Genomic DNA, 27,089 nt, shown 5'->3' with positions numbered 1-27,089 from the left:
AAGGCAATGACACATGGCTTACTCCAGCATCTCTACATGGGGCTCCCATTAAAATGTGAGAGTGGATAGGTTTGATCCCTAACAAAGGGTAACATTTGTGCTCCCTTACTCCTTACACAGTCCTGCCATCAGATCTGTACATACAGAGTGTCCCACTGGAGCCACAGGCACAGAACTGCACCTGCACAGACCTGAATGTGGGCTCAGGAGTGTAGCCAGGACCCACAGTAAGGACTCCTGCACACCTGGGGCTGGGGAGGATGGATGCTTTAGTTCCATTTCAAAAATCACAACAACTACAATTCAGGGAAGATTCACAGCATCTGGCTGTGCTGATGTAAAAAGGGATTCACTTTAGTGCCTTTCACCTCTGTTTAAAACACCTTGCCTACAGAAAGCAAGCAAGAAGCACCAGCTATTGCAGACAAAGCCATCGCCTGATTTTTATTCCAGAGTCGCTCCCCACATGGAGACAATTCTGGAACTGAAGTATTTTTGATCCAGAATAATTATGTTGCTAGTAATGTGGGCAATCTATTCCATGGTAACTGAAGTACAGCAGGACAGCCCTTCCAGAAGAGCTGAGATGGTTCCACACCCCCACAGACACTCGCCGCAGCCCAGGCCGTAAGGAACACGTAGAGAGAGAAGATCTGAATGCCAGCTCAAAACAGTGGGAGTCTTCCCAGTGACTTCAGTGGGCTTTGGCAGAGGCACCATGTAAAGGAAATTGCTTAATTCCTGTGTATTTTTAAAAAGGATTCTAAAAAAAGCCCCCCAATCACACAGAACTGAGCCGCAAGGCTGCAGGCGTTCAGACACAGCGCGTTTGTACAACTGCTCCCGTGTGTGAGCAGCAATCTCTGCACCAAGGGCTCACACAACAAACCATTAACCCTTGGCTGGCCCACCCACAGCCACTCCAAAACTCCCAAAGCTTCTTTAAGTACAAGCTGCACCTTGCTTTAAGCTACCATTCTCCTTTATAACTTGAATAAAATATGAATTAATATGAATATTCATAATTGATATGAATTAACAGTGCGAACTGAGAGCATCAAGGTAAGAAGCACAGCAATCAATTCCTTAAAAAAACCAACCAACCAAACAAACAACCACCATACCATATTTTGTATTTCCTGAGGGGTGTATTTTGCAATTGTTTAAGTTTCAGCATCAGTGATGTATTTATTTTTTTTAAGGATAAAATCTTTCCATCTAAAAATTCTAACCAGATGTGAATTTCAGACTTCCAAATCTGGAAATGTTCAGATCGAGAGCTGTTGTTCTAGTATTTCAGCTATAATCATCACTATAAACACTGAAGTTTTTTATTATTTCACCCTCAAGTTATGAAGATGCTCAACTTATATTTGGCCAAAATTATGTTCAGGTCCAGAAAATCTCAGTAGACACTTACAGGATCCACAGAACCTTAGATCACAGAAGTTTTGTACAACTCTGGTAATCTGTTTATGAAAGTTTAACAAAATTTTGGATGCAAATCTCATGTATGGCAATTCCCTGGGTGAGCTAAGAGTAAGTTTCGAAATTGGTACGTGTGCCTCCCTTTGATTTGCATCACAAATTGCAGGTTTCTAAGGGGGAGAGGTATCTTCCTTTCTTTCTTTAGCTGGGCTCTATTACCCTCTGAGATATTGCAGAGATGAGCAATCCCCTTCTGAACCACCAGTTCTGTCTGCCCTGTGCACCTCCCAAAACAAAAGAGAAAAACGAGAAAATATTCCTTGTGTTGTGGCTCTAACTTTCTACTAACCATTTAATAAATTTAATTCAACCTTTTATTAAATCATTTAGCCACTTAAAAAATCATTATGGAGATGTTATTTACGTAAATCTTAACCCTTCTGGCTAAGGGATTAGATGTTCGTTAACTCAATGCCAACTAATTTGGTAGCACCTTTATGGCAGTGACCAATTTTTATTCTCATTCCATACAGTTGCTCTTTTTACACATCTTTAGACATCAATTCACTCCTTCAATCCTTTACAGAATTTGCTTCTCTGTGAAAACAAAGTTATCTGCATGTTCCAAACATCAAAGACAGCATCAGTCTATTGTTGCTACTGGCTTGTGCCTGTGATCTGTGGTGTAAGATGTCTGAGGTTGTTGAATGCTGCACAAGACAACAGAGGAGTATTTTCTAAATTAGATTTTTTTTCTTAAATGCAGGGATTACTGAGGCACAGGCAAGGATTCAAGGATTCACCCATAAAAAAATCTAGCTGTTTCTGGGATTGGGCAAAAAAAAAAAAAAAAGAAAACCTACTTCAGACTAACTCTTCAGACAGCCTACAGTAGTCTCTAATTTTAGAAAGTAACATTACTTAAAAGTAAATGTAGCAAGTAACAACACATATTGCATATAAAATTATTTTTTATATATATATAATCTATATTGCACTTAATGCAGCGTATTACAATAACATAATACATTTTGATCCCTAATTTATGAGCTGGAATTTACGTCAGTGGCAATTACTAATGGAAACTCCCATTGGTTCTAATCAGAGTGGATTTAAGTCCTGATGCCAAGATTGCAACACTCACAAAAATCCTGGATCTATAGATGGAAAGAAACAAAAGTATATAAAATCCTGGGATATGATCCTGAAATTTGTTCTCTCGTAAACAATCTCACCGAGAAAATCCAACCCAGATGAAAGTTCTGAATCATATCCTACCAAAATCAGTGGCAAAGGCCCCAGAATGATCAACATGCCCAGAGGGATACAGTGAACTGAGGCTGGTCCTCAGAGGAGAAAAATGAATGGTGTCTCATGTGATACATGAGGAGAATGCAGCAAATGGAGTTGTAATGCTTTCTAAGCACTGTAATCCCACAACCTTGCAAACAGCTCCTGAGCTGAGATCCTGAAAAAGGTAATTTTCTTGAGATACACAAATTGCTGCTCTTAAAAGAGGGAAGTTGGCTGTCAGACCTTGGGGCTCGTTAAGCAGCTTCCAGGGCTGACACAAGTCTGCCTGTTAGCACAATCATGAAGCATTTTATGCCAGGATAATTGCAAAGACTGAAAATCTCTTTGAAGACAGACAAGCAGATGTATTGGAACAGTCACTGCTCGTTTGGGTTGGGGTTTGGTGCTGGTTTAGGCTGGTGTTTGTTTTTAAACAGAGGTTCTACACTACTTAAACACTCAATGCATGATTAACATGGGTCATTACACTGCTGCAATAAAGTGTTTGCTTGGTGACCCTGTGCTGTCTCTGTGTGATTGTTCTGAGCTCACCTGGAGGTTCAGGAGTTTCTTCTCAAGTCAACTGCATCCGAGAGCCACCTGTCAAACAAGCTGGTTTCCATCCCCTGCAACCCAACTAGTACCACTTCCTCACTGTGCAGTGACTCCCTGCTCCACCTTCTGCATCCTTAATGATAAGACAGGTTCTACAGGCCAGATGTTGACAGCAGCTGTGTCCTGGCTGACAGCTTGGGTGATTCCAGTGGGTTGGCATGAGTGGGCACAGCCCTGCAGTTTGGGTTCACACAGAAGCACTGTTTGTGACGCTCTGAAAAGAGGAAATGTAAGGCAGCTATTGCCATGCATATCATTAAGCATATGCTTAAATGTTTTGTTGAACAGGTGCCCAAAGCACCAAGCTAAAGCAAAACAGGTTGCTATTCCCATATCAGGATTGTAGGTGCAACATAAGCTGCTCTCTTCTCACCCCTGCTCCTCTCTGCCTCAGTTTCCCCATTAGAAAACCAGGAAATTCCACTGATTTGCTTGTAAAGCCTTTGGAAACAGCAGCTAAAACACAAAACAAAATGTTTCATTGCTCCACCAAGGAGCAAGGCCTGGTTACCACTCACTACAATCTTTCAGGTAAATAGCTGCATTGTTTTCAGGAAGGACATCCCACAAGCTGGAGGAAGGGCACAAACACCACTGCAGCAGCGATGAACCACACATGTTCCAGACCTGCAACAGAGCACCCAGCCATCTCCTGCAGGGGCAGAGCTGTCACAGGCATGATCTGAGCTGCTCCTCACATCACCTCCATCATTTTTCTAAGGGTTGCACGAACTGACACGTGCAGACTTATCAGCGCTCACCAGGTCTGACTGACATGAACACAGCTGTGTGAGCAGAGTGTGCTGTGACTCAACCAGACCAGTAAAACTGCACTCACACTGCAAGAATTTGTTTCATGAGTGGACAGGCAGTGATTTTTACAGCAGTAACACTTTGCTATGCAGCCACACTTATCCTCAGACCACTCTGTCAATACTCTCTGCCTGCTATTCTTGTCCATGGAAAGCACTGATACAGCTTCAAAAAGATTTCTCTTCCTTTCCCTGGCCTGCACTCCCACACTTTCAGGAAGCTCTTTGAGCCTACCAACCTCTCATTTTCTAATCTGCTATTCCTACACACACACATAGAGTCCTCAGCAACTCTGCTTCAAACCACAAAAGGCAAAAAATCCACAACCATCACAGGAGTCAGGAGTACACAGAAACACACAGCACCACAACTAGAGATGTAAGTGGTGAGCAAGACACAGTTCCAAGAAATGCAGAGCAAGGTGCATTTGTTCTCACCGCTAAGTGGATATAAAGTACAAGCAAAATTCCTCCAGGGTCCCCCAGGGAAAGAAAACTCTTCCAGGAACTGATCCCCTTGCCCTTTCTCAAAGCATTTAAGAACCTGCAGCTCTTCACAGGGATACCCCAAAGGCAGGCAAGATGCTCAAAGGGTGCTCGTGCTCTCTCTCAGCACTTCAACAACTTTTATGTAAAGCTTCTGAGTGAAGCTCAAATTGGCACCAAAGGAAACCTTGTACCACCAGTAAAACATGCAGGAACACTCTCTGGGAGTAATGGCGGAGGAAAGAAGTGACCGGTGAAGAGTTGGAGATTATTATTATTATTGTTATTATTATTTACAGGACTGAAAACCTCCCACACACATACACACACACCTTTCTTGTCTGCAGTACTGGTCCTGAGCAGAAATTGCACAATAACATTGCTTGAGCTGATCTAATTCAAGGATGGATACAGCAGAAAAAACTCTCAGAAACTTTAGTAAGCCCAGCAGGGGCAGCTCCAAAATCTTCTGTGCATCAGCTCAAATAACCTAAGAGGAGTGTACAAACAGCTGCTGCAGCTTGGAAACCTGCCTGATCTCAGACAAGGTGGCAAACATGGATTGTTTCAGCCTAGGAAAGGAAAAGGAAGGGAATAAAGCCTGGGAGCTGCTGTCCCTGAACAGAGCTGAGAGCCCACACCAGCAGTGGCACAGGAAGAGTGGCAGGACTCAGAGAAGCAGGGAGGGCAATGCACAGACATTCAGCAGGGCGACTGTGGAAGATACATTTCTAAATCAAGGATTTCTAATCTTACATAATTTTTTTTCACCACTTCCCCTGCCTTTCCCTCCGCAAAAAATTAAAATCTCACTTCTGTATATTTAGCTCTATCTACTAATTACAATGTCCCAAGAACTAATGGCTATCTATTTATAGGGAAGGGTTAAGTTATAGGCTCTTTCCTTTCTGAAATTAAACTCACCAAAAACATTCAGCATCTGACCTTTTCACTGTCTGATATGCACTGAGCCCATGCTGAACAAGAGTACAGCACTGCTTGTCTGCACTCCTACCTTGGCACCTCTTTGTTCTGTGTCAAGTGTTCAGCAAGGAGCAACAGAATAAAGAGGAAATCACACCTCTGAGATGGGACAAGGCACAAAACCAAGAGAGACAACCACTCTAAACAAACCTGAAAGGGATTTAATAACTGGAGATTTCTTCCAATTGTTACAGTACCCACAAGGAGATGGTAATGAAATAACAGCCAGATGAATAGAAGACATCTGTCTTCTACAGCAGTCAACCAAACTGATGAGGTAGATCCTGCACCAATTTCTTATTTGTCAGAAACCTTCTGAATGTATTTTACTGGGAGGGAGGGATACAAACCTTCCCTCAGTACATGAGATTATTTAAGTTTTCCAACTTTGCAGGCAGTGCAGAGGTTCAAGGGAAAAAAAAAATAAAAAGTACCACCAATTCCTATTTCTGCTGCTGCTCTCATCATCTGCTATTCAGAAATTATCATCATTAGAGAACCTATTGTCTGTCTATATTTGGAGGGAAAGGTATTCTTTCAGTCAGCTTCTTCAAGCTGAGTCAGGAAAAAACAAATTAATTATTTGAGTTCTGAAATGCTGAATCATTCTGCTTTCTATGAGAATACCTCAAAATAAATGCAATAGTAATTAAACAGACAAGTGGACTTTGCTGTTAATAATCCCTAGGAATCTCCACAACTTCTAAGGGTTTGTTTCCTTGAAACCAAAGGCCACCTTTTTTCCTCATATTTAAGCTTTCAGAAAATGAATTAGAACTACTGATGTTGCCTGTGTGACAACATCTTTCTCTTGTCCTAACTTTCTTTATGACCAGTGCCACTGACTAATAAGGAGTTTCTCAGTCATCCCTTGCTCAGTTATCACTACAGGCTTCAGCCAAATCCTTGAATTCAGTGAAGGCTAGAGATCAGGTGCAATAAAACACAATTGCCTTACAATCTCTGTGTCACAAAGAATGACATCATTTCTCCTTTAGCTGCAGAATCTTCTTTAGCTTTTCAAATAACTTTGGAGGGAGGAGAACTTCTCAAGTCTTCACCACAACATCATCTAAACTTCTATCAGCTGGAAGAAACTATTTCATTAAAATTTACACAAATCAAGAACCTTGGTGTAATACCAAATTGGTAACTTAGTCAGTCCCAAAAAGAGCAAATTTCAATATTGATTTTTATTAAAATTTAAAGTTCATTATCCTAGCCATGATTCAGGCCTTCTTTTGTGCATTAACCAACACAGCAGCACAGTGGCATCTACAGAGTTTTTCAGGTAAGAGCTCACAACAAAAGTTTTATTAGGAGGGACAAAAAAAAGAAGGGGTGACCTATCCAAAATCATTCCCCAGTGCCCTACTACCACTAATTCTGCAGCATTAATCTTCCAGCAGGAGATTAAGGCAAGATCTTACTTATTATCTGTATAACAGAAGCACAAGCAGTTTCTACCACTCATCTGACTTCATTTTGCTAGGTGTTAACACTTTATGAAGTGGCAATCACATTAAATGACTTCAAGGTCACAGACAATACAGGGACAGAGCAGGGGCTGGACTAAAACTTCCTGTACCTCCATAGAGTGACCTTAACCTGAGCCTACCCTCCTGTCCAGGACAAGGAGTAGATGCACAGGCTGGTATTTTTATAACCACGCTGCAAGGCCAGCACAGAAGACACAAGAAATGTAAAACAAGATCTGAGAGCCGGCCTGGTTTTCTATCCAAAGGCTGTCACAGAAACCTTGCACACCAAACTGGGAACATGCACCGAGTTCCCAGAAAAGCTGTGGTAAGCACAGCTCAAGGACTGCACCTATCAGTGCCATGTTTGCATGCTTTGAGGACATCATTTCAAGAGGTAACTGAAACTCTGAAATGCCCTCTAGATTAGGCACCTGGGACAAGCTTCCTGCCCTGGCCCAGAGAGGCTTCACGCTTTGCTGCATGGCTAAACAGGTCCAGACTGTCAGCACCAGTGGTACAGAACAGACAAATCTGCAATGAATGCAGGCAGGTTTGGCTTTCAGTGCTCTCAGTCTATCTCAGAAAGCTCAATACATGCCAGTACCTCTTTTTATTAAAGCAATGAAACTGAAACAGCTCAGCCATGGTGTGCTCAAACACAGAGCAAGCCACAAGATGACTGGGAGGCTGCAGGTGACAGTGGCAGAGCCTCTCACTGATACCACAAGGCTCATTCAGACCTCCAGGAAACAGCTCTACCCTTCACTCTCCAACAGCAAACCATGCTGCTTCAGATGCCTGCTGTATTTTTTTTTTTAAGCTGAGATGGTGTCTCAGCAAAAGAACCACCAAGTTTTCCTGAACCCCTGACCACTTTTCCTATATTTAATCTACTTAGCCTGAAGGGACAGCTTTTGTAAAGAAAGTAGGTGTGAATCCTTAAAAGCTTCAATTCTGATGTCATGTAACACAGATCCAGCCAAGGTTTATTCAGAGTTTCATCAATGCTTTAATCCCAGATCTGTTGGCACCACCACCACAAAACCATGTTCCCCCCAGGCTGTGCCTTGCACCAGCACAAGCTGTCCATTTTCACCCAGGCCTGCTGCCCTGCCATGCACACATCCATTTGTGCCAGCCCATGGCAGAAGAAAGGGTGGAATGAGATCTTTCAGGGTGCCACCACCTTACCTTAAGAGCTTCATCAAACTTTAACCTCAGTGAAACAACAGTGGGGCACTTTTGTAGTGCCTTTAAAGAAAGGTTAAAAATTTATGGAGAAGTGATCAACTCAAAGCTGGCTATGAGCAAATACTCCTTCAGAGACACTGTCAGGGCAGGCAAGGATGGTGTGACTTGTACAGCCACGCTGTATAATTCAGGAATTGGCAGAGTCAACCTAGAACAAAGCCCCAGAACCCCTGCTGAAGTTACAATTTTCACATGCCTCACCATATTTTGAGCAGGACTCTTCTTTTCATCATCCTCAAAGATCCTCACCTCTTATGAGTAAGAGGAAAAACAAGAGAAAGCCAGTCACTAGTTAAACAAACATCCTAGCACAAGTGACTTGTGCCTGGAAAATGTTTGGGTTTCAGGGTTTCTTAACAAGCCCAGAGCCAGAATAATTAACAATGAACACCAGTGAGACCTGAGACTGAGGAATGGAGGGAATGCAGGCCCTGTGAGCCCACCATGTTTGCACACTGGTGTCTGCACACTGCCTTTTCCTTTTAGGCAGATGCTGTGCAACCCAGCAGCAAGGGAAATCAGACAGTCCAAGATTATCCCTTCATCTGACATCACACAGTTAAAAAGTCAAAGTACTTTCCATTAGCAGTCTAAATCAGTCCAAGTTTAGGACCATATTGCCGTATAAATTATCAAATCCTCACCCTTTTTTCCCCCACTGGAAGGACAAGATCAGACAGAATACTTCTGCTTTCCAAAACAAGGCTTATCATTTAGCTCCCATTTCAAGTGACTTGAAGAACAAACACTTCAGTCTCCCAGGGTGGTGTTTTCCCAGCATCTTCACCATCACCCCTTTTAAGAACTGTGGCTTCAAAAGTATGAAGGGTGAGGTAAAACTTGAGGTACAAACCTGCAGAAAAATTCAGCATGACTGTGCAGGGCTATCCATCTGTAATGGTGAGAAAGGGGTGGGCTGAGCACTAGAAAAGGCAGGTATGGTAAAATTGAGCTTCACCAGCCTAAAGTGAGTTCTGCATTAAAGAGTGCACCACTAACTGCTCATCTGTCACTGATGGCACTCCAGCACCATGAACACAGCAATGCCCAAAGCCTGAGTGGGAAATTCAGGAGCTAAATAGTTGGGTGCAAGTGAGTTAGAAATGAAAGATTTATCTATGAAACCAAATAATACAGCCTTTGGTCATGTTACTGTTGTGCTTGCACAGTGGGTTAAGAAAATGCCTGTCCAGACTTTGCATGGGATATAGACATACTTCACAGTATACATACTTCAATTTGCTTTTGTATGGAATGATAAAATTAACTTCCTTGTGTTTAACACTGGAAAAACAATTTCTTCAGCTATCAGCATCTTTTGGGACTTTCTGCTTCTGTTTTAATGTGTTGGTACAGGTGCAATGTCTTTAGACATTGAGGAGGCTCTGTACCAGCACCTAGAGCAGCAAAGGAAGGTCCCAGAGGTGACTCCAGGCTGCTGCAGTGGGACAGGACCTCAGGAAAATCAGAGGTGAGCAAGTTGTGCTTCACAGGCACCACAACTCAGTCCTGCCTAAAGCCAGGCAATGACACACAGTGTGAGAGCAGGCTGTTATAGTGGGGATGCCTGCCTGCTGCAGGACACCATTCCAGATGGGGGGATTTGTAAAGGTCACAGAAGCATCTGCAGGTTGAGCTTTTCCTTTTTAGCCAGCTCCCTTCTCTAGTTCCAACACAGGACAAGCACCATTTGAGAAAGAGCTCAATAGAAGGAAAGCATTTGGTGCACACACAGTCCCATGAGAAGGTCCTGTCTGCTGGCTTGATCATTTTCTAACAGTTGTGTGTAGAAAAATGAAGTCCAGGCACTCAGTAAGCAACACTTCCTTCTCAATTTTCCCAGCTTTTGGGGATTTGAAAAGAAGAGTCAGGGACTGAAAGGTAAAAAGATTGAACTATCAAAGCAAGATAGTCACTCCATGCAGGTTTCAGGCATGCCAACTGAATAAATTAATGGAAGTGCTGGAATTGTCCCTGTATTGTATAACACCTGTTCATCATGTGGTTACATGTTTGTGCCATCTGAAGAAAGTTCCATGTAAGGAACTGTGTTCACTTATCAGACATGAGAAGAGGTGTGCCTGACACAGCACACAGCATTTGAATTATCTAACAATCTAATTATTTTTTCCACCCTCTCTCAGCCAAATCTTGAGAAAAGCCTCGAGAAATAAAATAGGTCAAGGCACTTTATGCCAATAAATAGCATCACAGCCCAAGAGGAGTGTCAAGGATAGGAAAATCCCCAGGAATTTTCCCAAACAAAATTCATTTCATAGTCTGAAGAACATTCCTCTCATGAATTTCAGATGGTCAGGTTACCTCTGCTAAGGAAATAGCACAACAAGATCAAGAAACAGAGCAGAAGGTCTGATTCACATGAGAGGTTTTCCTGTTATTTTTCCACTTGTCAGAGGCATCTGTACAGAGTCAAGCACCAAATATGAAAGTCCTAAATTAAAATGGAAAAACACAGTAGTCCTGGTCAGCTCAAAGGTCTGTCTAAGCTAATACCACATTTCCAGCAACACCCAACAGGAAATGCTCAGGGTAAGAGCACAAGGAATAAACTCTGTTGCACACACCCACAGAAATCCACAGGTTAGGGTTTTTCTGAGCCAAGGAGCACAGCTGTTCTCTTTGCAGTGAATGGTCCTGGATAAATCTGTGTAGTAGGAACTGTCTTCTGAGAACAATTGCCTGCTTGGCCCTACATCACACCTGCTGGCAGCAAGTTTTGGAACCTCACTGCATGTTGTATGAAAACAGACTTCCCACTCTCCTAAACTGCCAGGTGCTTCCATCTGATCCTCCCATACAATGAGAAATAACCCTTTGCAATTCAGCTTCTCCCTGCCTCTGCCTCTCATGACTAAAGCAATTGATTTTTATGATGTTTTTATGATTTCCACAGGAGTCTGCAATGGGCCTTGCTGCTCATCATAGCAAACTCTTCATCCTCACTTTTAATTTCTTCAGTTTCAAGCCCACCCTACTTCTTTCGTTCTTGTTTTCCTTCCTACAACTACCTCCAATCCCACAGCCTAGAGTAGGTGTGCAGGATTACAGATATCAGATCTTTGCCTGGTTCAAACAGCTCCCTCTCTACAATTGTGTGGAGAGCCTCCCCATGCTCCACCTTGCAGCAGTGCCACAGAAAACCTTTAAATTTCTGTGTGTCTGGCTGTGAGGGTGGGTGGGCTGAGAGCAGCACAGCCTGGGAACCTCACTGCAAATCAAGAGAGAAATTCCAGCCCTGAAGTGCAGGACAACCCACCTGGGCTCTTACCATCAATATGTGGCTACAAAAACGTGCAGGTGAGCAGTGTGTTGGAACTTTGAAGACTGTGGTAAGTTTTCTCAGAAAATCCACAGGGACAAATTCTAAACAAAAATGCCTGTTTTTCAAGTAGATGTATTTATTTCCAGAAGCATAGATACCAACTAAACCACTTTTTTTTTGGTTTTTTCTTTTTTTTTAGCAAGTAATTTGATGAAAAGCATTCTGAGGACCAGTCAGTGCAAAGTGGCTCTGTTTCTCAGGTGTTATGTAGAGAGCAACCCAAAAATAGTACTTTCTCCATCCCCAAAAGTATCACTCTAGCCAACTCTACTAATTCAATCCCTTAATTTATTTTGGGGTTTGCTGTTTTTTTTTCCTCTTTAGAAGATGGAGATTTAAATATGCATAGACTAACTGTAATGTTTAAATGTAAATATGCTCTAAACCTCACCCCAGGCCAGCATTCAGTGTCCTCAGTAGGCAAATCATGGAAGGGACTACCTCCATGTCTGCAATCTATGGCTTTCACACCTTCCTCACTGCTGTGCCAACAACCTGGGTCTACCTATGCTCATCTTTTAACTGAGGCTAAGAAAATTACAGAATCTCAGTTGTTACTTGGGAAAAGACTTCTCCTCTTGTTCAACAAAAAGGAGGCTGAAGCCTACAGAGCAGAACAAGTATTTTTCATATGACAGGGTGCCCTGTGGACCAGTGATGGGAAACAGGGAATTATGAAACCCCAGTCTAGACTGAAGGCAAACAGACCTCTCTCTCATCAGTATTTAGGTTCACCCCATAACTCCACTCGATGAAGTGATGGTGACATCAGCCTTCACCTCCTGGGGACATGCACAGGGCCGTGAGGTTGTCACCCCAAGCAGGAAGAGCCAGCAGGAGCGATGGAGGAGCAGAGCATCACCTGCCCAGCCAGCAGGGAGGGGGACCCTGCAGGCAAAGGGCTGGGGACACCCCTGTGGGGGAGCACAGGGTCACTGAGCTGCAGCCCACGGGCACCAAGGGACTCCAGGATGCCACTCTGCTCCCATCTGGGAGACAGGACAGTCCTGGGCCCTCCCTCAGGGGGAGGGACAAGACAAACATGGAGCTAACAGAGACTTTTGGGTGTCACACCTCTCCTACAGGACATGAGCTAAAACCTGTTGCTTCTGAGCCTTTTCTTCCCAAGAACACTGCTGCCATAAGGGGTTTGGGTCATCTGGAACCAACAGCCTGTTCTGCAGCTACCACGGCTCCCCTTCTTGCTGGCAAAGCCAAACCTTGATGCCAAACTGGAGGAATCTCTCCCATCAGCTGATTTCCATTGCTGCAGCACTCTGTGGCTGAAGATGGAGCTCACCACTAAAGCATTAAATGAAAACAGTATAGAGGGTAACACGCAGAGAAGAGAAAAATATTCTGACTGGCACTGCAGTCTAGGCATTATGTCTCAACATGTACAATGTTTCCAGGCCACTTCTTTTAAAAACTGAAATTTTAAGGGGTTTGGGTTATTTTCCCCACATTTAATACAAACTAAGGAACATGAAACTAGAGTGCATTGATATCCAGGTATAACAACAATAGCAGAAAATCATTTTAAAGATAAATCTCAAGCACTAAATGCCAAAGCACATTCAAGCAAGTGGGACCCACTGTTCTACCTCTAGAGCCTGAACCTGTCAAAGAGCAAAACTTCTGGTAACAGATATGGAGAGAAGATTTTCTTCTTTCAGCTCAGGCAATTAGTTCATTACAATGACTACATAATCCAAAGCTGGGAAATGCTTTAGGGCTGCAGAAACAGAAAGCTTGTTTCCTTCCTCCACTCAACAAAAGGTGAGAGGTGAGGGTACAAAATCTACTAATACTAAATCAACATGGCAGAAAACAATCAGTACAATTAAAAAAAATGAAAATTCATGTGCTTAAGAAAAAAGCTTGTTATTCCATAATATCACTTGAAAATGTACCAGATACTTCCATTTCATCAATTGTAAACCTTTCTTTCTTCTTAAGAACTACTTTTAATGCTCAGGTTTTGATGCTGGACACTGCACTTGCAATTACATTTCACTGCAAAGCCAATCATGACAACATGCAAAATTATTACCAAAAAAATCAATCATTCAGCAAATAAAGTAATTTGTTATTTGCCAAAATAAAAACCTAACTAAATCTTTATGAGACTATCCAATTACTTAAATAGATATTTGTGGGCATTGTATAGATTAGCAGAGAGGAAAACTAAATTTAGGTTAAAAGCCATTTTTAGCTGCACATCAATACATTTTAATGGCCATCCAACACCCTTTAGGAAAATACCTAAAAACTACACATGCAAAATAATAGCAGAATTGATTTTGTATAGCCATTCTTCTGTTTGCCATTTAAAAACCAAAAAAAAAAACCAAAAAAAAAAAAAAACAAAACCAAACACAGTCAAAGCATGATGCAAAGTATACAAATGACAGCATTCCTTAGCAAGTGACACAGCTGAGTGAGTGTTTGCAACATTTGGCCAGGCAGTGAGAGCAGCAGCTCTGATGCCCATTGCTACAAGCTCCAGTTGGGACCCCATTTGTCACACCCGTGCAAAGGAGTTAATGCCTCAGCAACGCATTTCACAAGGGTGATAATGGTAATTAGGAGACCTCTGAAAAGCATGGCTAACCCACATTTGGCTCTTAGAAACAATCAATTGTCTCTTCCCCAAAACCAGAAAACTTTTTCAAATCCTGAGCTGTAATTCAAATTTTGTGCATTCCCTCAAAGTTTTCCCTTCTGGCACCTGAATCTGGGTAAATACAGAAGCAAAGCCAATCTCCTGCTAGTCCAAGCAACCTTGACCTGATGAGTCTCAGAGTCACAGACATCAACTCTTCCTTAGCTCTCTTCTCTCTAACAATTAACTACACTTCTGGAAATCAAGACTGCAGGAGCTGAGACTTGACAAGAGCCTGATGGAGAAGTGTATTTAAGACCATCCTTCCAGAGTACAAAATTTTATATGGAAGCATCTGAATTCCTACACAGCATCAGAGCAAGTCTATGATCTTATCCCCAAAGAAGTCTGTGTTTTGGGAAAGGTTTAGCACACAGAAAAAAACCTAACTTTCCCCAGGGTAAATAGAGGGAGGTTCCCCCACACACAGGCTGTTAGTCTTAGTATCTTCCTCATGTTCATCCACCCTCATTTTTAAAATCTATTTGCACTTTTAGCCTCCACACCACCCTGCAGCAGTGAGCTCCACAGCTCCACAGATGGAAGAAGCACTTGTTTTAATCTCCCTGGCTAGTAAGGTCATTGCCTGCTCTTAACTATGAACTAGCAGGAGTTGCTCTCCTTCCTACACTGCTGTGCAATTTTACAATTTTCTATTAGATCTCCCTCAGCAGTCTCCTTTCCAAGCCAAAAAGTCCCAGGCACTGCAGCCTGTCTTCCTGTAGAAGCTTCCCCAGGCAACTCCACTGCACATTTCTGTGTATTCTCCAGTAGTCAGAAAGGCACACTGTAATCAAAACTGATAAACAGAATAGATTCAAACTGCAATATACAGATAATTTCTATTTTACTCCCTGTTGCTTTCCCACTATGTTGGTAGTTTTTTAGCCTATTTCACCCCAAATCGAAAACTGAGCTCAGCTTTCTCTTACATTCACTAACCAAACCATTTCCTAAAATATGATCCCAGGTGCCAGACCAGTTCTGGGAGGTCTATCAGCAGTACTGAACATCTCAAAGAGACCTTGGTGCTTCTATTAAGCAGAAAGTTTTGAAAGTGCCCCACTCAAAACTACCAAGGAAAACCCCCATCCCTGCACTTTCTGCCCACTCCTCCAAGGCTGCAGCCACTGCCTGTCAACACAGCTCACTTGGCTGTGCTAATTGGCTCTGCATACACCATCAATTCACTCTCTTCTCACTTTGAGGTTGTAATTTGTCCCCATTGGGAGGTAATAGAAGCCAGCACATGGTCAGTCATGGATGGCTCTGATGACTCAGCTGCTGTGAGGCAGTTTGCTGGGACAGCATCTCCAGTGTACAGGAGCCCAGTGTTTACTGTACAATGGGTGATACATATCTCAAGCCACAAGCCATGAAACATTTTACATCCCAGAACCTTCTCCTGGAAGCTGCTCCCACAGTCTTCCCCAGGTCCTCTTCCAGAGAGCACATTTGCTCAAGTCATGAGACAGTGACACAACCACTCAGTCTGCCAACTGAGAATGGAATCCATACCCATCAACACTCCTGTTCCTGCAAGCTGGTGCCATTCCTGGAACCCCTGGCAGCACTGAGTGCATCCTCATCCCTCTGTGAAAGCAGCCCAGCCCTTCATTTCCTCACCTCCAGGGAGATGGTGGGTCTGCCACTCAGGTGTGCACCCAGCATGGCAAGGGCATCCAACAGCTGCACGTGTCCCCAGCAGGCTGCCCAAGCCAGCCGTGGTGCTCTGAAGTGCAGGGAGCCGTGCCCATGAGCTGGAGTGACCCTGCTGGCACCATGGCAGGGGAAGGGCAGTGGCACAGGTGACAATGGCCCATCAGCACCACCTCCTTGCCTCTGCAGGCTTTAAGCTGCAGCCAGTCTTTAACAGTGGTGCCTGCTGGAAACATCCAAGCAGCCTCTCACAGATGTGGCAGGGAAGATCCATCTGCTGAGGAATGTTTTTCTCAGTAGCCTCCAGTGACAGATGGAACCAAAAGCCTCAGCCCAGAACCTCAAGTTCCTCACACTCTAACAAAGCTCAGCTTTGGCCAGGTCAGAAAATGCTTGGCTTTGCCTGTGTTTTAAAGCACAAGGCAAGCAGGAAGATGAGAACAAGCCATTCAAGAGGGAATGTGGTAAAACAACTGTCTCCAATTCTAACCCACCAGGAGAAAAAACCTGTTAGTTCTGCCATAGAGAAGGGAAATCACAATGTAGACCTTATAGAAGGCCAGGAAAGGGCTCCCCAGTAGTGCTGTAAATGCTGGCATCACTGCATTGCACCTCCAAGAGTATCAGCAAATTTCCATGGGGCTCCACCAATGACAGAAACTAAAGGGGAAACATGGTTTGCAGCTACAGAATGCCTTGTTGTGGCCCTACTATCTGGGTAAATCCATCTCTGAATTTTAGTACTGCTATCTCTGGCACTGTTATTAGACATTTTATTTACCTAGTAGAGCTCCAAGTTCATAGATTTCCACAGAATCCCAGACCATGTAGAAAACATTCCTAGTTTCTGTTAAGATATGTTTAGGAGGATCCCACTGAAGACAATGAAAAAAAATCACTTCAGCTACATTCAGTTGAAATTTGAACCATATAAAGAACCTCACTCTCTGCTTCATTTCTTCAGTTTTAAGGATAGTCCCTAGTGGTTGTCAGTTGGTTTTCTCCAGACTAAACTCCTAAAACAAATAATCTACAATTTCTTGATCTAGCCCTACTTGAGCTGGCTAGAAAAAGCCCAAAACAAAAACTGCAACAAAAGCAAACACAACAAAAAACCCCACGAAATCATTCATTGTCCCCACTCATAATCATATTTAATTTTAGTTTAAAATTAAACATCCAAACTCTGGATTTAATATTGGGCAGCTGTTAATAGTTAAATATGGGAAATCCAGCTGCCACATCCAAAGGACTTTTTTGGAGTTGTATTAACACATCTCAATGCTACTCTTGGCAATATACACATCTTTAAAATTATCCCCAATGCTATGTATTTCTATGTGCATACATTCCATAGAACACCAACACACACTGCAGTGAGAATCTCCTTCAGACCCTTTTTCTCTCCAGACTGTCCTCACCAAGACAGTCTTTGCAAACTATACAAGAACAACACGGAAGCAAAGACACTGCATGTGGTTTAACAAGGAATAACCTTTGGAAATTCATTTAGATGAAGAATCATTTATAGCTTTCCTTAACTGCTGTACCCAGCTCCTTTAGAGCTTTGTAACATTACAGCAGATGATACTATCTATCAGTGAAAAGCTTAACCCTTTTCAAAATCCTTTATTTATCAGTGCTCCAGGACATTCCACAAACAAGTTTAACTTTGGCTGGAGTTTTCTGCATTTATTTTCCTGCCAGCAGTGGCATAAAAAAAAAAGAAAAAGAAAAAAAAAAGAAAAGAAAAAACCAAAAGCAGTCACTATAATCTAGGCTTGAGTCCCATATGTTACTAAAGAAGAAGATGAAGAATGTAGTTCTCTGTGCTTCAACAAAACACTGCCTGAAGACAAGTCAGCAACATCAGAACCAGTATGGTCTGAATTTGGCATGGGTTGTAGACCTAAAAAATAACCCACACTAGCAGGAATCAGTGGTAAAAGCACAGAAGTTTGGTCTCTGCTCTCTTTGCTCAGGCTGAACATACCTGGGTTTGGTTTGGCTGCTCCACAACTGCCTGGAGGAACATCCCACCATGGGCTGCTCCGGGCAGCCTCCTTCCTTCGGGAGGCACAGGGACACGCTGCAACTTAAAACTGAATTACTGTGGCAATGCTAGCAGTTCATCATCATCCTGTCCTCACCAGGGAAGGAGTTAACACCTGGAAGAACTGTGCATGGAACCTGCTCTGCATCAGCTTCAGGGAGCCCTGGGAAGGGCGGTGGTCAGGGAAGGTGGTGGGGATTGCTCTGGCAGCCACATCTGGCTGCCATCCCTCCCTGCCAGGAACAGGATTGTGGCAGCAACACGTGCCAGCCTCTTCCAAAGCCACCTTCCATGTAGGCTGTGGGCACAGAAACACCACCCTGCCCACGTGTGGCTGATCCAGACCTCAGGACACGCTGAAGCTCCAAGATCCTGCTCTGACTGCTCAGCAGAAATAGGGGGCCCACACCAAAAAGCAACAGCCAAACAACCACCACCAAACCCCTGCCCCCAAAGCACTGTGTGAACTAAAAAGCCAGGTACAAACCAGATCACTGTGCCTGATTTCTGTAATAAACACTGTTTGTTTCCATGCTGCATCACAAGTACTTAGCCCTGCTACTGCCCTGTATAGGAACATTTATTATTATTTTATGCTTGTTTCACAGATAGGGAAAGCAAAAGACAAGGTGATCACTTTCAGATCAATTTCAGCACTGGCTTTTGAGCTGCTGGTACTCTGGGGATGCTCAGCTGAAGGCAGTGAACTACAAAATACTCCAAAACAAACATATGCAAAAAGAACCCTAAAACAAGTTAGCCAGTTTTTGGACTGTAGGTCAAAACCGTATTACTGGCCAAAACCACCAGTCACCTCAGTTCTCTCCCTTTCCTGCAGTAAGCAGTTTATTAGGAGAACTTTTGTCAGAAGAACTCAGAATTCAAGCACTGCAGGACTCGGATAACTTTTCTAAAAGGCAGGAAGATTGCTTCTGTGTCACTGTGGAAGACTTCATGTCCCTCTTATCATCATTTCTATCAGCACAGCACCGTTTAGCCACCTCCCTCCAAAAGGCACTGTGGGATGCACGCTGCAATATGCATATAAATTATCATTAAAGTATACTCTGTTTCACTGGGGCATTTCAGATTCAAGATGCTCTTTTAATGGGTTGCCTCCCAGGAAACTGACTTCACCTGTAATGACACAGTGAATGCTAATGACCACTGTTTAATTGGGACAGTGCTAGTAAAATTTTGCTTCAGAGGGATTCAATTTACTTGGTGCCAAGGAGTTAAGTGATTAATCAGGTGTTAAATGGTATGTACTTCCAAACACTGCTCTTCTACCATTCAATCCTCCACCACTGGATTTAATGACAGCTTTGTCACTGGCACTAACAGAAGGAGGATCCTCCTCCCTGTACACAGTAAACACGGAGGAACATGCTCTGCACTGGCAGATACTCAGCCTTGGCTGAGGGCAGCAGATTCTGGCCACGAGGAGCTGAACAGTCCCTCAGCATGGGAAGCCTTCAGTGAGAGAGAAGAAGCATCAATAAGGGAGCAGGAGACATAACCCACCATCGAAAAAGTCAGTCAGGGAAAACAAAGATTGAAAACTCAAACACTACACTGATTCCTTGCCTTTGAGCTTTTTCTTTCCTCTGTCTTTTTTAAACTATTACAAAGCAAATCATTCAATCCAAATGAGCACTCTGTGAAGCCCTTCAGCTACAGGATCCTGTGCTGAGGGACTCCTGCAGCCACCCCACTGAGCTCAGCACAAGAGAGAGCACCTACATCCACCAAGCTTGCACCTACATAAAATCTGCACTGAAACAGTTGTGAAACCTGATTTCAGCGAGGCTCTGTGCCTCCTGTGCTGCCCACAGAAAGCACAGAAAGCACTCTGAGTCTCAGCTCAAGCATCAGCCAGGGGCACACAAGGGACTCTGGGCTCTGAGAGCTCCGGGTCTGCAAGACCTGAAGCAGCTCATCTGTCCCCATATCCCCAGTTTTAGTTCCCACACTACTCCACACTTGTGCTAGCACAATTGTATGGTCACATGGTAAGTCAGACTAAGCAACTGAAAGTGTCATATTTATAAAAAATAAACAAATTAAACTGTGCCCTTTGGGAGCCCTCCACTTGCCTGCTGTATTTTCAATCTCTGTATGACACCACAGTGATATTCTCAAGGTATATTCATTTCAGGCAAAAAATTAAGGAGATCCTGACAATCAGAAAGCTCCAGGTGAGGTTTTGAACAGAACTTATCACCACATAGACCTTAATTAATCACAAAAATCATCATCTGTGTCTAAACTGCTAGTCTGTCTCCCCTTGAGCTTTTGCTTTGTATGTCTTTGCCAAGATGTTTACACTCCCCTGGTGCCTCAGTTCTCCCATCTGTGGGAGGAGAGGTGAGGCCCTAAGGATCACTTGCCAGTACTGTAATGAGTGCCAACACCGTGGCACTATTTACAACAATATCATCAGCTAACTACTGTGGCTCAGGATCAGAGGAGCAGGTTTACTACCAACACAGATATTCCATCTCTGAAAAAAGAGTCTGACCGTCACAACCACACCAGACGCCCCTTCCCAGCTGACCTCAGAGGCAAAAGCCTTCAAGCCCTCTCATATTGGATTCACCACAGCCCCAAAGCCTCCCAGTCAATGCAGAGCACACTGACATCGGAAGCTGTAGCAAAAACTGAGGGCTCAACCTTCATCCTCATCTCTCACCCCTGAGATTTTACCTTCTAAACCCCAGGATGAGTTCTCTCCAAACTTTAGACCCTACACACACGCCCAACCTGCCTGCCACAAGCGCACAGTGGGTCTGCCTGCCATGCCAGGCAAGCACACACCCAAGTGCTGGCAGGCTCTGGCTATCAGCAGGGTATTTTTCATCTCCCACAGGAGTCAGCCAGCACATACCTGCTGCAAAGCAAGCACACATCAATACACAATCACACACACATACTGATAACTACTTCACACAACCCAAGATATTACTGCAAGCTTACACTGATTACCAGTAATAAAATATACACCAAGACTTCACCTCCTCAAAGTTTTCCCAAATCTGTTTGGAGCACTTCTCTAACACAATAAGAGCAGCTCGGGCACAAAGAAAGCACCAGCCTTCACCTTCTCTGCTGAACCTTTCCGTGCTCATCACCCCAGGTGCTGTGGCATTGACTGCCTGCACCCCTGTCCCGAATTGGAGGAGGAAGGGGAAGAAAGAACACCAACAACAAACCAAGAAAAGAACAAGAAAACAAGAAAACACACCCACCAGCACCACTGCTTCCCGCTCACAGGCTGCCAGTGAAAATTTGTGGCACCCACGTAGCACAACACTCCCCTACTTTTCAGAACAAGGCAGCGAAGTTGGGGTACTCTGTGCTGCTTTTTTCCCCTGCCTCAATATCACATTCCATGCCATGAGCCAGACTGGAACACTGAAGAAATTATCAGTGGCACTCATATAATCAACTAACATTTAAACAGCTCCTCTTAAATCCAGCTGCTGAACGCAATCACCTTTACAACCTGGTTTAAAAAAGTGTCCAAAAAGCAACGATAGTCAGAAAAGCTTAAGGGAAGGCTACTCAGAACGGTTAGACTGGTAAAGAAATGTTTTCATTTGAAGTTCACATTTTTGACTGCAAAGTTTTAATTTTAAAATTTGAAACTGCTAAAATAGCCAGTAACAGAGAAGCCTGTAACAGCAGTTTGTACACGTAGACAAAAGGTACATTAAAAAATAAGCTCGGATCATGTTTACAATCAGTCACTTCTTTAAAAAAATCAGTTTTCCAGTAACTGTTGAAATGTAATGGAAATGTGGCATTTGTTAATGTCAAAACTGAAGGAAAAGTCTGTATCTCTCCAGTTAGGAAACTGATTACTTACAGTACAATTCTGTAACGTACCTTAGTGACACTGGGTAAGGACCAGTTTTGCAGTTTTACAGTTCCTGAAATCAACAGCATGGTTGTTGATTTCAGTAAGAGCAGAAGGAAGCCTCCTATTTTCAAAATGACACGTCGAAAACAAGGAAATACAGCTCATATGACACAACTTTTTCATTACATTTGTGTTCTTTGGTCCAGAGAACACATCCTACCTTTCCACGGAGCTTACCAGAAAAAAACAGCAACTATATCTCATTTTATATATCTTTAGGAAGCCAATGAGTTAATAGAACACGTTTTGCCTGCATTAGCATTTCACCATAGAGTAACACACATTCAATACCCCGTTATCCAGTTTGCCTGTCTGTGTTACGAAAAGTCAAACTAGACTCTAAGCCACGAGACTTCACGGGACACAGGCCTGATTGCATTTAACTCAGCAAGAGAAAACACACCCAGAAGTTTTCAAATTGTGTTCCCACCATCCAGAAGGCAAGACTCCCCCGTACGCACACGGGACAAGCAAACAAAAGAGCATCATGCTGAATAAGTGTTTATTCCAGAGAGAGTCTGGAAGTCACCTCTTTCTTCCGGGCAGGGAGAGACAACCACTAAAGATCTCTTTCTTACTCGGGCACAGTTAGTCAGGAGCAAAAGGGAGATTCCTGGCTTGCAACAAGACAAAGCGACTCCTAAATAAAATGCAAAACCGGGGAGTGAGGGAAGGCGAGAGGAAAGCAGTGGGCTGCTAGATAGGAAGGGTCTGGACAAAAAAGGAAACTCAATTTTGTTTCCATTGTCTCCGCTTCATGCCGCCTCCACTTAAAACGATAAACTTCCCTGGGTAAGCCCTTGTCCAGCAGGCCAGGGCAGGGGGAAACACATCCCACATCCCTCAGCCCCTGCCGGAGCGGGGCCGGGCGGGCAGCCCTGGCTCTCCCCTACCTGCCACCGGCAAGCGGTGCCAGGAATCGCAACCACTAAAATAAACAGCACTAATACGGATAAGAAGGGGGAAAATATTAAAATTCAGTAAAGACAGAGAGAAAAAGACAGAGAGAAAGACCCACGACCCACCACAGGCGGAAGCAGGAGCGGCTGCATCTCCCCGACGGCAGGAAACTTTCTACGAAGTTGCTGGCGGGGACGGCGGGCAGCCGAGCCCGCGGGAGGCCGGGCCGGGCTCCGGGGCCCCCTCACAGCTCCGTGCCGTGAGAGCCACGCCGGCCGAGCCGGGCCCGCCGCCGTGTCCCCCCCGGGCAGCGCAGGGCGCTGACAGCCCGCGGCACCGCGGCCGGAGCGCCCACAAACGGGGGCAAGGACCCCCGCCCGCCCGCGTGAAAATCAGAGGAGGGAAAACCAGTTATTTCCACCAAAATAACCCTGGGCAAAGCACGGCGGAGCCCACCGCCCCGACCCGCGCTGACAGGGGCCGGCCGGGCGGAGGGACGGGGCTTTACCTTGATGCAACACGGAGCAGGAGTCTCAGACATCTCTCTGGAGGGACTCGGCGGAGCCCGACGGGGCAGGCGCGGGCGGGCAGACGGGAAGTTCTCGGGCTTTCCCCACTTTCCGCTCCTCTCCCGGCGCGGCGGCGCGGCCCGACCCGGCCCGTCCCCTCAAGGGGAAGTGGCGGCCGGGGGCGGGCGCGGCGGGCCGGGGTGGCGCGGGGGGGTCGGGCCGCGGGGCCGGGGCCGCTCCTCGCTGCTGCCGCCGCCGCTCCCCGCGGGCGCGCGCGCGCGGCCGCCCGCGCCCCCCCCACCCCGCGCGCGTGTGCGCCTTGCGCGTGCTCGCGGCTCCGCGCGAGAGGCGATGCGCGCGCGCGCGCGGGAAGAGGGGAAGAGGGCGCGGGAAGGGAAGTGGGGGGCGGGGGGACGCGGCCCCGGTCCCCGCCGGTGTTTTCCTTCCTGGAAAAGAGAGAAACCGAAAGGCGGCAGCGGGGGCCGGGCCGGGCCGGGCGCTGCGCCCCGCCCCGCGCCGCCGCTCATTGATCCGGAGTTTCGGGGCCGAAACTGACGTGGGTTCCCGGCACCCGCACCGCCCCTTAAAGGAGACGCGCCGAGAGCGACCGCCACCGCCGGCCCAGCGCCCCCGGCCCGCGGGCGGAGCGGGCGTGCGGCGGGCTCTGGCCGGGCCCTGGGTGCGCTGCGGGTCGGCCAGGGCTAGGGGAAGCTGGAAAGGCGCGGCCAAGTCGCGTCGCCGTAGCCAAGCCGGGACCGTTTGACACCGCGTGGGCCCTTTAAGCGCCGAGCGGCGGTCCCGGGGCGGGCGGGCCCCGGTGGCACAGCGAGCTTTGTTCCGCTGCCGCTCGGGCAGCTCCGGCCGGGAAGCGGAGCGCGGCCGCTGAGGGCACGGGGCGTGTGCGTGAGGCGCCACCGGCCCGGTTCGGCCCTGCCGGTTCGGTCCCGTGCTCAGAGCCCGGCCAGGCCCGGCCCGGTGCCCGTGTTCAGAGCCCGGCCAGGCCCTGCGTTCGGACCCCAGAGCGGTTTCAGGGATGTGTCTGTATCACAGGCAGCGGGTGGGCACAGCCCCTGCCTTGTGTGTGATTCCCATCCGCGACGGGGTCAGCGCCCGGTTCTGCCTGGTTCCTGCACGGTGTAGCCCCAGCCCTCCTGATGAGAGGGAAAAGAGCAGGAAGAAAGTGAAAAACACCTCGGCCATCTCTTCATCCAAATCTCTCTGATTTTACGGGCAGTTTCTGGGGGCCTGACTGGTTTTTAGATGCACCCGCTTTATTGCAAGGCCTGAAGCTGCCTGGGAGCAGGGCACTGCTCTGTCCCCGTAGGACTGCAGGGCAGAGCTGCCTCTGGAGCTGCTGGAAGGTGCTGTGCGCTGCCATAGGGGAGGCTCCTGGAAGCGATTTGGTGCTACCAAAAATGGCAAACGAGAGGGAATCCAACCGCGGTGCTCTCAGAGCAAGGCTGAGCTCATGTTTCATGGTGCCTGCCCTAAGCGTGGTGTGCTGGCACGATGCACAGCTGGTTCACCTGCATGGCCAATAGGCCAGAGTGTTGTAGGCACCCCTTGGTCCATTCTGCAAAGCAGGACCTGCTCTTTGCAGCCTCTTACCAGCTTCATTTTGGCCTTAAACTAAATGAGGGATGGTACTATCCCCTCCCAGCCTAGCAAGCAATGACCCTTTTGAAATATAGGACCAACTCAACAGTGAAGGATTCATATTTACTGCCTTCCCTCAGCACAGATGAACGGATGAAGTAGAGCTGTTGCTCTTTAAAGTCATGGAATCATCAAGGTTGGAAGAATCCTTCCAGATCATCCAGCCCAACTGTCAACCCAGCACTGCTGTATCCCCTAAATCACTGAACTGTATCACTTGGTGTCAGATCCAGATGTCTTCTAAGCACATTCAGGGATGGGGACTCCACCACCTCCCTGGGCAGCCCCTTCCAAGGCCTGACGCCCCCATACTGTGACATTTTTTTTCTCATAACCAATTTTAAAATCCTGAGTCTCAGCCCAAGGCCATATCCTGTCGTTTTCTCACTTAGGGCATGGCAGAAGGGACTGGCCCCCTTCACCCTCCTGTCAGGGAGTTGTAGAGAGCAATGAGGTCTCCCCAGAGCCTCCTCAAGACTAAACCCCAGCTCCCTCAGGCATTCCCCATAAGACATATTTTCTAGACCCTTCACAAGCCCTGTTGCCCTTCTCTGGACATGCCACAGCTCCTTAATGTCCTTTTTAAAGCAAGGAGTCCAAAACTGAATGCCAAATACAGAGCATTGCTTCTCTTTCCCCTCTTATCCTCTCTACTTCATCACCATGACATTTTGCCTTTTCACCTACAGGAGATTACCACTGGCTTTCCCCGAAAGCTGGGTTATATTATTCTCTGTCTCATGGCAAGATGGAGGTTTTTGAGATTCTTTATATCAAATATAAAAATTTGAAGTGGAAAAGATTTGTTAGGTCATCTACTCTGCTCCCCTGATGGTAGAGGATTTACAGCACTTGTATGATTTTTCTTTTAAATGCTTCAGGAACTGGAGCTTGCACCTCTTTCTTTCTGAGTCTGTTTCACAGCCCAGAAAGCCCCATGGTCAGGAAGATATTTGTTCTATATTTTCATTTATTCAATTTCACCCAATTACTTCTGGTTACACCCACGCTGTGTACTCCCCTAAACAGTTTTTCTCCTCGATGGCTGTTTGTGTTTTACACAGAGGTATCACTTATTTTCCTACTTGGTACCATCCTTTCTTTTTCTCTCCTTTCATTAATCAGTCCCTGCAGCCACTTTATTACTTATGTTGTTGGTCTTCTTTGATACCCATTCAATTGGCCATCATTTTCTCAGCCCATGGATACCCACATGGTGTCCCATCACAGCTTTGTTTGTCTGCAGGCTCCCTCAAAGGCTTGTACAGAATCTGTCACCTGACATGGCTCTGAATCAGAAGTGTTCCATCTTGCAGTTCCATTGCAATCTGGTTTTCTCCACAGACATTCTGGCGAAGATGTGCATCCCAAGTTTCAGTTTTCTGCCTGGAGTTTCAACATCTCTTCCTTCTGGGATCACTGACAGCTGCTTTTCCTCAGACTTTGATTAATTGTCCTTGCAAATACAGGCTGTGATCCATCCCCTCAAACCTCTCAACCAGCATGGATGGTTGCAAGTATCTGTCCAAGACCACAACCTGATTTAGAGCTTGTAGGATATGGGGTTATAATTATTAAAGTTTCTATGGTTCATGGTCATGAGAAGGTCGCATGGGAAAGGCAGAGCTGCAGGCTGGATGGTTGGGAGTTGATTGAGAGGTGAGAGGCCTTTATGAGTGAGAAGAAACTCAGTTGGAAGTGAGATTGTGATGGCTGAAGGAATGTATGGACAGGGTATGAGCAGGAAGGTGATTAGATGGGAGAACATGTGGAGAGCAGCGTGGCAGCTGAGCCAGCCAATGGATGCCTTCTTTCTGTTCAGTTCTGTTAAATCTTGTTTTGTCAGTTGAAATTAAAGGTATAAAAAGGGGCCAATTTTTACAATAAAGAGATCTTCAGATACATAAGTGGGTCCGTGTTGCTTTGTTCCCCACTGCTCCAAGAGCTGTTCTCTCTCAGCTCATTCTGTTTGTTTTCTCCAATACTCCACTAAATGTGAGTTCAGTGGATGGAAACTAGAAAAAGTAAGGAT

The 27,089-nt window shown here is 45.6% G+C and overlaps 1 protein-coding gene across 2 annotated transcripts in view; it reads right to left on the bottom strand.

Moving 5' to 3' along the window:
* ETV6 (ETS variant transcription factor 6) overlaps window positions 1-23,570 on the bottom strand; it is a 120,701-nt gene extending 97,131 nt beyond the window's left edge. For both annotated transcript variants that reach the window (XM_064730326.1, XM_064730336.1), the window contains exon 1: window positions 23,401-23,570. In XM_064730326.1, coding sequence (XP_064586396.1) covers window positions 23,401-23,433 — 33 coding nt within the window. In that variant the 5' untranslated portion in view covers window positions 23,434-23,570. The remainder of the gene's footprint in view (window positions 1-23,400) is intronic.
* Window positions 23,571-27,089: the final 3,519 nt, after the last annotated feature.

The sequence above is a fragment of the Zonotrichia leucophrys genome, chromosome 1A (assembly GCF_028769735.1).
Source record: "Zonotrichia leucophrys gambelii isolate GWCS_2022_RI chromosome 1A, RI_Zleu_2.0, whole genome shotgun sequence".
Taxonomy (NCBI): domain Eukaryota; kingdom Metazoa; phylum Chordata; class Aves; order Passeriformes; family Passerellidae; genus Zonotrichia; species Zonotrichia leucophrys.
This window is presented reverse-complemented; position numbering and strand designations above follow the sequence as displayed.